The 13158-nt window shown below is 40.0% G+C and overlaps 1 protein-coding gene across 9 annotated transcripts in view; it reads right to left on the reverse strand.

The window, feature by feature from the left end:
• SPTAN1 (spectrin alpha, non-erythrocytic 1) overlaps positions 1 to 13158 on the reverse strand; it is a 48349-nt gene that overhangs the window by 22749 nt on the left and 12442 nt on the right. For 6 of the 9 annotated variants that reach the window (XM_062641421.1, XM_062641427.1, XM_062641426.1 and 3 more), the window contains 16 exons: positions 12000 to 12135; positions 11364 to 11465; positions 10871 to 11008; positions 10345 to 10455; positions 9807 to 9884; positions 9473 to 9628; positions 8929 to 9133; positions 8620 to 8801; positions 7564 to 7807; positions 7126 to 7248; positions 6097 to 6314; positions 5256 to 5348; positions 4763 to 4897; positions 4194 to 4342; positions 2905 to 2964; positions 484 to 682 (listed from right to left, as the gene is read on the reverse strand). In XM_062641421.1, coding sequence (XP_062497405.1) covers positions 484 to 682; positions 2905 to 2964; positions 4194 to 4342; positions 4763 to 4897; positions 5256 to 5348; positions 6097 to 6314; positions 7126 to 7248; positions 7564 to 7807; positions 8620 to 8801; positions 8929 to 9133; positions 9473 to 9628; positions 9807 to 9884; positions 10345 to 10455; positions 10871 to 11008; positions 11364 to 11465; positions 12000 to 12135 — 2329 coding nt within the window. The remainder of the gene's footprint in view (positions 1 to 483; positions 683 to 2904; positions 2965 to 4193; positions 4343 to 4762; positions 4898 to 5255; positions 5349 to 6096; positions 6315 to 7125; positions 7249 to 7563; positions 7808 to 8619; positions 8802 to 8928; positions 9134 to 9472; positions 9629 to 9806; positions 9885 to 10344; positions 10456 to 10870; positions 11009 to 11363; positions 11466 to 11999; positions 12136 to 13158) is intronic. The other 3 variants (XM_062641429.1, XM_062641428.1, XM_062641422.1) reach the window with 1 other exon arrangement.

A 13158-nucleotide genomic window follows, 5' to 3' on the forward strand; every position in this document is an offset into this window, starting at 1 on the left:
ATAAACCAATAAATAAAACCTCAACTAGTATTGTAAACACTGGGAGATAAAAAAAGCAAGCTGAAAGCCTACAAGCATTCTGAAGCACGGAATGATGTTTTTCTCATCTTGGGAAAAAATGAACAGATGGAAATCAAAATGGATCTTTCCTTTCAATGAAAAGGAAGACTTAACCAAAGGTTATGCTTTGCACAAAATGAAATTCCTCCAGAGCTTGGCAGAGTCTATATTTGAATGTTCTGAAAGAGAACTTCCAGTCCTCTGGGAGCTGTGAAGCATGTAGCAACCTGGAGACTGTAACCAAACTGAAGACTTTTGAGAATGTGGAATTCTCTCTACCATCATAAAACATCTCTATCTTCTTATTTCCAATCAAAGTTATGTTTCCTTCTCAACTATTAAGGATTATCAGAGATATATGATCAGAAAAATTGACAGGAAAGGGCAAAACTAACATACCCATTATGCATCATTACAACACACCTTCTGAAAATCGTCAAACTTCTTCTGTAGCACCTCCACCTGCTCCAGATCAGCACCCACTTCCTCATTTGTGAGAGCAGCTTCCTTCTCATTGATCCACTGCTGAAGCTCATTGGCTTCACGGAAAAGCATGAATTTTTTGCAGCTTTTTTCCAGCATGCCTTTCCGCTTTTCTCCCAGCTCAAGAAGAGAGTGATACCTGGAACAAGCAGAAAAGGGAAGTGGGGGCAGGTTACAGTGAGCAGAGTCACAGTAATTTACCAAGTACTGGTCTCACCAGAGCTGTGGGATATCCCTGCAGCCTACACTGTTCTTGTACAGAATGATCTACTTGTGCATAGGTCGATGTAGACTGTACGTGTCTCTCCTCTACATGGATGCGCACACCAAAATGAGATTTTCCACATGCAACACTTCACTGGGTAAAAACAAACCCTAATCACAGCTGAGGTCAGGACAGGCTCTCAAGCTACAGCAGCACTGCAGTGCAGGAATGACTCCATAGGTCTTGCTTTACAAGAGGTGTTTCCCTATAGTACATCAAGTTTGCTACTGAATCATTAAAATCCACTACCTCCCAGCTTTTGGACATAAATGTTTCACCTAGCCATTATTCATTGCAAAATCTGCTGGATATTTTTTAAAAGGTTTTTTTTTTTTTGATAACACAACTACATTAAACTGGAAATCCATGAAACTCATTTCACATACACTGTTTTTATACCTGTGGAATTCCCAACATCATCAGTGAAATTACTTCTCATTTACATTAGAATAAATGCAAAGTAAAACCTCTAAAATGCTTAAATTGGCTTGAAGAGGCAAATAAACCTCAAAGGAGCAGTCAATGTTTTAAAACCACATGAAAACCAGTGACTCCTCTTTGAGTCCTGGCAACCAGCTAAATACAGAGGATCCGTCCTACAAGACCTTTCCCCAGCTATTGCTGAATAAAAGCCAACAGAAGCTTTAGTCATTGGTACTGAATTACAGATTTCTTCAGCAATGAATAATGCTTGTTTTTAAAGAATCTGCATTCAGAAAAGCCACATCCATTCTTACTCCTACCCTATTTTAAGTCTTCTGGAAGATGAGATATTCTGGCTGCATCTGGATGGCTTTTTATATCCTCCATCAGACCGCACATTGGTCTACTACAGTGATCAACAGCAGCAACTGATTCTCATTATTAAGGCATGAAGATATTAATTTTGGTGTTATTAAATCAAATAATGGAAGACACTGCTGAGATACCTGCAGGGCCTCAAGTGGGGAAAGGGCAGCCCTGTAACGTTTTCATTTCCCACCTTGGAGCACAGAGGCAAACACCGAGCAATTACACCTCCCAGCTTGAAGAGTTCAATGATGTAGCATTTTCCTAGCAAGTAACTCAGAGAGGACAAAGTCTGTTGAAGAAAATCCTCGATACCCTGGGCTGTAATTTCTACACATCAAGCTGATAATCAACTCTAAGTCTTTCATGGAAGCAGCAACTTTGCAGTCTCCTGCCTACCCTGGTTTAAGACTGAATAGAATGGAACTAAGAATCTTTTGTATTAGGTTTGAATAGAAACATCCTACCCTGACTTGGGGAAAACCCTGTTTTGAAGCCTGCCCTAACTGCAGATGTATGCTTCAGCATACAATTTTAGATATTAAATACTTGTGAAGCTCACAGAGGATCCAGGGCAAAATTCCTTTAGAAGCAGACCTTACCTCAAAGCTGCTTTGCAACACTTCAGAGGTTAACATAATACTTTCCCTTCTGATCCTCAAGAAATACATTCCCTATGAAAAGGCTGCCAGGCACAGCTGATGAACACCACTGCTTTGGATCTCCCAGCAATTTCCAAGACTCACAACACAATCTTGGTATTTTTTCAGGAGACATGAGCACAAGTTTGAAAATTAAATTACTTTCATAATAAAACCCAGTCATCCTATGTAAATAAACTAATGCTTTTGGATTACTCTGCATGTTATTTTATACAATAAACTAGGATAACTCCACCCTTTCCAAGCTCTAAGACACTCATGTGATGAAACACTTCATGTATATATATTATATATATATAACAAACTAGTATTTCTGTCTGCACCTCAGAAAAGAGATGTTTTTTTTTAAAGAGAACAGTCTAGGTATCACTAAAGCCTCATAAGGTAAGCAAAATCAGCATAATGGAAAACAACATCAACCCATTCAGCAGCACAGAGGTGACCAACAAGATAAGCAGCTGGCTGGGTAGCTGGCTATAAAGAACACGTACCATGACACTCGTCTACACTGAAACCAATTCACATCACAAATTGCTTCCTTTATGTCTCTTTGGAGCAGCTTTCCCAAAGAAATAAACAAACAAAGGAGAATGAACAGTGACAGTATGGAGACAGCATGGTTTAGAAAGGACTAATCCTACTCACAGTTCTTCGACCTGTTTCATACGCAGAGATACACTGCCGACTTCCTTAGTTATAAGAGTCCTGCACAGACAGAGGGAGCACAGCAAATGCATGCAAAAAATTAGTCAGATTAACAAAAATAATGAAAGCAGCAGCTCCATCCATGGGTTGTCTGTGGTAGGAGATGGTTAAGAGTTCACATTTAAATGGAGAAAATTAGGTGTCATTCAGAAGCAAACAAAGCAAATAAGACCAGGAGTACAATTCACATAAGGAAACTTCAGCAGTACAGTGCAACTCTCTCTATAAGGTCTCCTCGTTTCCTGATCATTGTGCCATGGGGTTGTAGACTAAAAGAGTGGCCCCCTCTCCTTGGCTCTAAAATACGGAACCCCTGTTGTAGTTCTTAAAAGCAGCATGAAAATCCATAGGGAAAACTACACATTATTAAAATCCTGAGTAATGTGTCAGTTTTCCAGTATCCTTTCTTCTCACTGGTACAAGCTTTTTGCTTTTTAATTCTAGAGCTAAAGGTAGTTATTATTGTATGTCATTGTAATAACTGGTGACTCAAAACAAGTGAGTGGGAAGATATTCTCATGCAGAATGACAGCAGAGCTGTGCAAACAGATGGGAGTATGCGTAAAACTTTCGGCTTTGGCTTCCAAATGGCTTGATAAGATGAGCCAGTAGCTCACAGCTATCACCCACAGCCCTTGCTTGCACTAATCTCTAACTACCACGTGCTTTAGGAGCCTTCTCTATTTGCAATGGCATGTTCCTCAAAAAGGAGGGGACACTTTTTAGCCCATAATGGCACAACATTTCAGGAACACAAGTAATGAGCTAGCACCAAAGAAGTCACAGCTCCTGAGGAGGTCACCTCCAGAGGCAGCCCTGTATAGGGAGGGCACTGTACTTCATGAAACCAAATTTAAGAAAGCTTTTCAAAACAGATCAAACATTAAGAAGTGACAATTACAAATACAAGAGCTGCTTAGGACAGATATAACTCACAAACAAGTTTTAAGTTGTTAAGTACAACAACAAAAAGAACACAAAATACTGAGGTCAGACAGCAAGTTGAGCTCTAGTGTCATGAGTTTTACAGTTAAAAAATGTGAAAAGCAGTAAGAAAATTTAGAATAGGAATGACTGAATACGGTGCCCTGGTAAAGAAGCCAATTGTTTTGCTCCAATTAATTACTCCCTAGTGTAACAAGCAGCAACCTCAGCTTCCGGCATATGTGAAGCAATGGCCAAGCCAGCAAATGCTGAATGGGTGTCATGTATCATCAGTTAAATCTTACTGGTTGTCAATTTGCTCCTGTCGCAATGCTATGCTGCCCTGCTCCTCCAGGAGATTCTCTCGGGATGCAGACTGGGCAGGATCCAGTTTCTTCACATAGGCAGCCGGTACAAATCCCTGACGGTCATTAACTTCCACCTTCCACCAGTCCTGGAAAGAAAAAAACCCCAAATGACCACTAAACCAGTGATGCTCCCAACAGTTTGCTCTTTCGATGGAGATCGTTTCAGACAAACAGTTTCTTGAAGACACCTATTCGTTACCTTCTGTGTCTCCCCTTGTGTTGGGTCAAAAATTCCACAACAATAGGAAAGTAAGTTTTCTGACAGACACATGCCCTAGAACAGATGTTGTTTATCTGACTTGGAAGCTATAGAGGAGTCATGAGAATGAGCTGAAGAGGTATGCTAAAGCGCTGAAAGGGAACAGGGACTAAATATGCAAATTCTTTAACTTCTTTGAATGCTTTTTAATAAGACAAACCCAAAGGAACCCCAAAACAAGCTCTGCAGAGCACACAACCCCAAGTGAGCCAAGCAGCTCAGCAAAAACCAGAAGGCAAGAGTGTACCTTGTTGGTGCTGTTGAGTAAGGTGAGGATATCTCCCTTTTTCATAGTCACCTCCCGGGGACTCTTCTCTTGGTAATCATAGAGTGCCAGAACAAGCTCTTTTCCAGTTTCATCATCTGTGGGAGCAACTTGTTGCTAGCAAAGAAGGAACACAAGAAAAATGAGTTATTCCATGTTTATGACAATCAATGTAGTTGTCCTAACAGCCTTAGTTAAAGCTACTGTAATGCCTTAAAATTATTCCTGTTGAAACAAATGCAGATAGACTTAGCTGAGGTGCTGTCTGGGCTCAAACCTTGAAAACCACATTACACTGTCTTCTTCTTAGGCAACACAGCTGTCTGTTGTAATTATAAAAACAGACCACTAATTCTTTTGAGAAAATCAAGTACAGTCTGCAACAGGTTCTCAAAAACAACCACTGTTATTAGGCTTTGTCTTTACCTTTTGCTGACCCAAGAATTTCAGCAACATGATTAGCATCTTTCCTTACCCTGCATGACTGGGCCTGTTCCCTTAAAGCCTGTATACTACTGCCGTAAGCAGAAAGATCAGACATCAAAGCTTCATGTTTCTTCAGAAGAGCCTGAAAGTGAAAGACAAAAACAACATGTACACCATTTTACAAATACCTCGCTGCTTAAAATACATACTTTGGCTCCATACACAGGGAATGTGTGTTTTTCAGAGCTGCCAGTCTTGTGACTCTCATGAGAATAACCACTTCTATTTATTCACAGGCTAGATAGTGCTCCAAATGCTTCTGGTGCTTTTGCTCTACCTTATCTCAGAAACATTCTTTTTGTTCTGACCAGGAATACCACGTATCACGCTGGAAATGGTGTTAAGTTTGAAAGTATGCCTTTAAACTGCACTTCAATTTGATGAACTGTCAGTCAGCAGTGTCTGGGATGTTGGGTTTGACTGCAGAATGACACTAGGAAAATAACTCTAGACAAAAAATTACTTCCAGAGCAATGAACTACTAAAAACCAGACTCATACTGAGATGCAACGTCCCATGAAGAATTTGCTGACATTAGTCTCATTATACTTTATCAAAACCAAGCAAAAAACCCCTGTAAAAGAGCTGATGCAAAGTAAATGTAATGTTTCCTCACAACTGATTTAATATACTGAACAGGAAAATTCCATGTACACTAATGAAGACACAGGGAAAACTGTCATCTTTTGATTCAGAGCCAAAATTCAGCTTGATGCAAGAGTCTTCTGCCATTTTTTGTATGAATCTCAAAATCAGCAGAGCTCATTTTTTTACCACTGGACAAATCCTTGCTGTGTTTATGCAAAACAGATTCAAACAATCTCAAATACCTCAGCAGAGTCTTCATCTTTTCCATAGTCTGTACTGCCTACAATGGGCTCCTTTTCCCTCATCCACGATTCTGCCTCATTAGCATCAGCAAAGTACTGCTGAGCTTGCAGGGAATCCTCTAGGTCTTGTCGACGTTGAGATGCTTTAGCTTTCAGTGAGTCCCACTTTTGGTTTAGCTCATTCAGTTTGATTTTCACATCCTCAGCTGCAAAATGTCCTATGTAACAGGAGAGGGAACTGAAGATTACCTGTACTTCTTGCAAGTCACAGAAATTAAACCCATTTAAACCTACATAGCCTATTCTGCCTAGAATAATGAAAGCACAACTCAGCTTGTCCTTTTGCCTTAAGACTGGAAAACACTGTACCTGTCAATCAAGCTGTACTAGGAACATTTGAACCATTCTAAACCAAAGAAGCCACATCATAATATTTCTTTTCAGTGATACAACACAAAAAGCCACCTTTTTCCAGTGGCAGTTTTGGCAGCAGACAAAATCTTACTTCAGACCAGCATTCTGAATCCTGGAATCAGGGAATTTGAGTAATCTGGTGTCAAGAAAACCCAGTTAGAAATAAAGATGCCTACTAATTTAAAAGCAGGAATAACTCGTATTGTCTTTGTGAAGGATTCTCTCTCGCAACTATGTATCTCTGATATAAGCCTTTAATAGACTTAAAAATGGAGACTAAATATCATAGGCACAAAGGTGCTGAATACAGGCATCATATGTGCCTGCTGATATAAGCCTTTAATAGGCTTAAAAATGGAGACTAAATATCATAGGCACAAAGGTGCTGAATACAGGGATCATATGTGCCTGTCAAGAGCAGATGCACATCTGTGAAAATCATGACAGGTTCCCATCAAGGAACCTAGTTTTAGGTTGAAGAATGACCAGAAGTTCATCCTGCCAGCAGGTATCTGGATAAAAACAGGCACTGATCTTTAACCATACAGGACCAAAGTCCAGTATTAAGACTTCTGGATTTCTGAAAGAGGAGTAGTTAAAACCACTGAGACATACCCTCTTCAACCATAGCATTTCCCTTCTGTGTGACGGCTTTAATGCGGGGCTCATGGCCTGCAATTTCTGCCTGCAAAGCCTGGTGCTTCTTTAGCAGATTCTGGACACCGATTAAGTCTTTGCCTGAAAGAAAGAAAACAGTTCATCAGCTCATTCTGGGTCATTAACCAAAAATGTGAAGGCAGCTGCAACCAGCATTAGACAACCTGCAGAGTAAGTGCTATCACAATGAAGACAGAGCACTGAAAACTCCTACCCATTCAAATTTTAGAAGTAATGTAACAGTTAAAGAGCCATGGGTGATGGCAAATCCGGAACTCCAGGCAATGGCAATTATAAGAAACGTTTCAGAAATTTCTAGGGAATCTTCCGTAAAGAGACAGATTATAACAGAGCAATTTTGTCACTGAAATCCTGGAGGTACCAGGATGGACCAACCTCGGTTTGTTGAAGCTGCAATGGGTTCTTTTTCCCTAATCCAGGTCTCTTCATCCTCAATGTCACGGAAGAGCTGTTGCAGGCGAAGAGAGTCTGCAAGTTTCTGCTTTCGAGCTACCATAGGATCCTTCAGAGCTTCGTAACGAGCTACTAAAGCTTCTTGCTTCTTCTTGATATTGTCAGCATCAAAGTGCCCAGCATCCTGGAACTGGCGTGCCTGGATGGTAATGCCATCTATACGATCCTAAAATTAACCCAGCAATAGCATTATGTCAGGATTTCTCTAAGATGGCTTCAGCGACTGTAAATATTTTCAGGTCTAAGTAAGTTATCTTGTGACAGAAGAAGAGAACTTCAGCTGCATGCTGCCAGTGCAATCAGTTTGGTGATAATTAGACCCCGGATAATATTCAATGTTACGTAAATGCAATTGGTTTCAGTCTGTCAATTTTATAAAATAAAGATCCTTGAAGTTACATTAACCTTACAGATGTGCTACTCTACACAAACCTTTTCTCAACTGTTAGCAATTAACTGGCAGTTCCAGTTGTGGAAAGCCAGATTTTGTTGACTGTCGTGCTGTGGATTTTATCCCCCCTAAAAGATCATCAGCAAACGAAGGAATCATTTGCTATAAAGTGCTACATTTCAAAACTGATCTGTTCTCCCTTCCCTCCCGTTTCTTAGAGCTATAATGAAAACAAACTGAACACGAATAAGCTGTTTGCAAATGGAGAGTCTAAGGGAGAATTATTTCCTACGCAATGCACAGCACATCATTTTAAGTTGATATTCCCAGCACAAAACAACGCTGTGCTGTCAGCAGCTCACAGTATGGAATCACTGTCCTTTTTCAAAAGCTTATTTTTGTCAAAGGCAAAGATATTGCTCTTAGAGACATACATTTACATTTCAGTTCAAAATTATTTCTGATAAATAAGCTGTAAAGCCCAAAACTACAAAAATCATGACAATCCAGACCTGCTAAGGTCTCTGCAGTGAGTACTTCTGAGTGAGGAAATCTGAAATGACAAGAAGAAAAATGATTTCCCTTACCTGATGGGCAGCAACATCTGCCTCTAGCAGGGCATGTTTCTTCTGAAGATTCTGCACATTAGTAAGGTCTTTTCCATAATCATCAGAAGCCAAGTGACCCTCTACTTCATACAGCCACAGCTCAATGTCTTCCACATTGCGATTAAACTGCTGCTGTTGATTGGCTTCACGCAGTTTTATGCCTGACCAAGAGAGTGGCAAGAGAAAAAAATGACTTATAGTTTCCACTTCATTTAACTCCCTTCCTGTCTTCTCCCAGCTAAACTCTCTAGCAAAAGAATTAGCCATATTCTTCTGAGCAAGTCATACCTTTGAGTTCAGTGGCCTCCAGAAGCTTTTTCCACAAGCTGATAACTTCATTCATGCGAGCTGCCACTTCATCAGATGCGTAGTGATTGACATCTATCAACTTCTGGCCAGCTTTCTCCAGTGCATCAATACGACTCTGATTAGCAGAAAGCTCTGCTTCAAAAGCCTGATGTTTCTGAACTTTACCTTGTAAGTTTGATGGGTCCTACAGATGAAGAAATAAAAGAACCCTTCAGTCCAAAATGAGTATCTATCTGAAGAACTTTAAAATTAGAGTACACTCATTTACATGCCAAGATACTGCCAGAGGATTTGGTGCCAAAAATATGCCTAAATCAGAAAGCTTAAGCTGTTCAATAAGCATGATTACAGCATGATGGGAAAATCCCCCTTGGGGTCAGGGAGAAATCACAGCTCCTTCTGTTGCCATTAATTCTGCCTACTATCAGCAACATTTTGGCTGACATTGCTTCGTGTCATTAGGCTGATTATATTAAGCCTGGTACTGCCTTAAAATGACTCTAACATTTGTCTTTGTGTCTACCTTGTATGCCTCATCTGTTGCAGTTTTCATTTTTTCATTAACCCAACTCTTCAATTCATCAGAGTCTCGGAAGAACTGCTGCAGGTGGAAGGAATCTGCCAGCTGAGCACGGCGGTACATGGCTCTTTCATGAAGGGCATTTCGGCGGCTCAGCAGCTGAAATAGAAGTAAACGTTTAAAGGTTTTTAAATCCCTCAAGCTTGTAAGAACCACCACTGCATTGTACTTTCGTGAGAGCTCTGCTCTATTTGCTGTCATGTACTGCAGTCATAACATTTAAATACAGAAAACTATGATTTGAAGTCTAGAGTACAAATGTGTTTTAGATACTTACAGCATCTCTGCGTGTAGCAACATCATCCATGGCATAATGGTTATTCTGAATCAATTTAGTAGCAAACTCATCTAAGGCCTAAAGAGAAAACAGGTTTCCATTTACTTGGGGTAATACACATTGTTAGTGCAAGTTTAGTTAGTAGATTAGTTCTCAAAGGTTTATCACTGTAAAACTAACAAAACCCCATTCAGATAGCATTGTTATACCCTTCTTTATGCGTACCATCATCTTACATGTGGAAGAATGCAGATTTTGACAAACCTTCATTCACATGGGTGCTGGCATGATATGAAAGTACTGGGTTACCCAGCTCTCTGAGGCAGCAATCAAGTCCTATCCTGTCTTTTCCATTATTTTCCATTTTAGAGACACTACACATAATTTAGAGATAATACATCCCACACAACAGTGGATCATCCTACAGAGCAAACCCCATCCTCCTCTGTCATTCTCCAGCAGTGTCTCCTCCCTAGGCAACAAATTCACTTGTTTTATTTCTTGCCCATTTAGTGATCACCTAATGTAAATGTCTTACTGTGATTTTCTCCTCTTGGGCACTTAGGGATTTCTCAAAGTCTTCATGCTTCTTTAGAAGAGCTTCCACACTATCCAGAGAATCACCAAGGTCTTCATTTAGAAGAAATGCCTGAAGTCAGGAAACAAACATATTTTTATGTTTCCATGCTTAGCTGCTCTAAGTCAGCTCAAGCAGCGTCAGTGATGTTGAGAAGTAAAGGATGATGTATTGGGATAGTGTTCCCTGTATGCCTCTAACAGGTTCCGAATAATTCTTTTTAGCTTGTTATTCAACCATCACTTTACAAGAGTTAACATACACAAAAGCAATCTCAAGCCAACTTGTCACAACAGTTAAAACCTTAGATGGAAACAGTCATTGTAGCAGCTGGGGCAGTCAGATAAATAACTCTGCCCAGCACCCTGCTCCCTAGTGCATGCTTAGTGGCAGTCACTCCACCCATAAACCAATTGTTTTAAGTCTACAGATGCAGCCTTGAAATGAAAACCAACCGTATCTGGAGAGTTCAAAGATGTGCACTCACTTCTTGTTTGCTCATCCAGTTGTCAACTTGTTCAGTATCTCTGTAGAAAAGCTGCAGGTCCATGCACTGCTCGTACTGTTGCCTGCGAAGCTCCCATAATTCTAGCAAGGCAGATCTTTCATCCGAGAGGATGGTCAGCTAATGAATTGGGAAGAGGAATACAGAACAGTTTTATCTAACAGTTTGGTTCACTTCCATCCCAATGTAAAGCCAAGTTGTGACTCTAAAAAAGCGGTTTAACACCAGACTGAAAATGATCTCCTGTGTAAAGAATCCTCCTATTACTGAGAGCATCACCCTCACATAGGGCAAGCCTTTTGTTAATTTATCAAGCTTCAACGGTGGCCACAAGTTTCTGACTTCAGCCAGAAACCTCTCCTTTTCCAAACTACATCTACAGAGAGATATTAAATGGACAATCACATTTTTGACTGCAGAGCTATTTGTAAGAAAAGCTCTTAAATTCTTCCAGGAGCTCTTGCTCTCCACTTACCTTTTCTTTAACTTCATCGGAAGCATAATGCCCAGCAGCAAGCAAAGCCTGGCCAGACTCATCAGCAGATTTGAAGCTGTCTTCATGGGCATCAATTTCTCCCTATGAAAGAGGACATGAATGAGCTGTTACCAAAATTTATCTCGGGATAGTGTCAGAATACGAAAACTGCTACTGAAAATAACACCTGAATGATAAACCTTAAGCTATCTTTAAATACATTACCCTTAACAGGAAAACTAGAATGAAATGTACTACCTTACAGTGTAGGTAAGTATAAATTCATGTGTTGAAACGAAACTAAAGGTTGATTTTAAGCTGCACTCTCTTTCCGCTTACTTATTACAACTCCTCATGATGGAGAACTAAACCAGTCATTAGCCTGAATTACTGCTATCACATCTGATTTTTAATGAAATATTATCATAAGCATTCTTAAATATTTATTAATGTATACCTACTATAGAGAAACAAAGTAAAAACATTAAATCAGGACAGCCATCTCGTACTGCATTAGTTGCCTGATCAAAGGATTCTGGTGATACGACATCAGCAGTTCTGACTCAGAGACTGTGACAGACATACAGATCAGCTATTGAAGGCTGCTGACTGGATTTGGCTGTATAGCCATTGTACCTTGTGTTCCTGATGTCTGTCTAGAAGGGCTTCTGCTCCAGCAACATCATTGGCAAGTTCATCAGCATTTATGAGAGCCTTCATCTCAGTCACCCAGCTGGTGAGGTCTCGGAAGTCCGCAAGAAAGCGCTGCAGCCTTAGGAAAGCACAATGAAAAATGGTTGGGAATAATTAGTTTGCATTGTTTCTCCATCCTTACCCCACAGAAGGTGTTGCAAACATAAAAGCTGTTCCTCAGATAGAACAAAACAATACCAATTCACAGTCAGAATATTAAGTAACTAAATAGGCTCTCCATCAAAAAAAGAAACCTTTTATAGATAGAAAAAAGGTACATTCAAAATCAACTTCTCAAAGACTTGTTTTACATATAACTTATCAAAGTAAAAGGAATATTCGTGACTACAAGCCTGTATGTTGAAGACAACAGAAATCAAAAGGCAGTTCTCCAGCAGAGCGTTTAAAGGTAGCCCACGGACTGCTTGTCACAATCGTAACAGTGTGGGGTGCAGACTGACAGATAGCTTCAGCTGCACATGCCTCAGCCTTAAAACAACAAGCAAATGAATTCTCAAATTCCTTTCAGCATGCCTGGAAGTTATTTGGCACATGCTTATCAGCAAAAGTGATCCGTTTGTTTCCCTTTCACATTTGCTGTTAATTGATGTGAAGAGATGACAAGGAAGGCAAAGGAAAAAATTATTATTGTGTGAGTCTCCACCACCATAAATCTTGCATCATGAAAAGGAGCAAACAGCAGGAAAACAAAACCAAGAAGGGTGGAAACTAACCACAAGATTAGGTTAAGTTTCTTTTTAGTGTGGCTTCTCAGTAGTGATCTAAAGGACTGTGTTTCATAGACAGCCAGGCTTGTGTAGAAACAAGACTGGATGGAGACAAACCCCACAGCAACAAAGCAACTGCCACAGAAACAGGTATTTCGTTTTGTTGAGGACAATACATCAAACAATAATCTTCACTGAGAATCGTAACAACTTCATCATGAACAGATTTGCAATACATGTATTAAAACAAAGCCACATTACTTCAAATGGCAGATAACAACTCAGATGGGGGAAAATAGAAAACCAAACATCCTAAAACATCTAGGTGTCTCTTTACATAAGTAATCTACAGCCAGAGAATGACCTAAAGCTGT

The sequence above is a fragment of the Pezoporus occidentalis genome, unplaced genomic scaffold (assembly GCF_034315485.1).
Source record: "Pezoporus occidentalis ecotype Australia unplaced genomic scaffold, CSIRO_AGI_Poc_V1 ctg68, whole genome shotgun sequence".
NCBI lineage: Eukaryota > Metazoa > Chordata > Aves > Psittaciformes > Psittacidae > Pezoporus > Pezoporus occidentalis.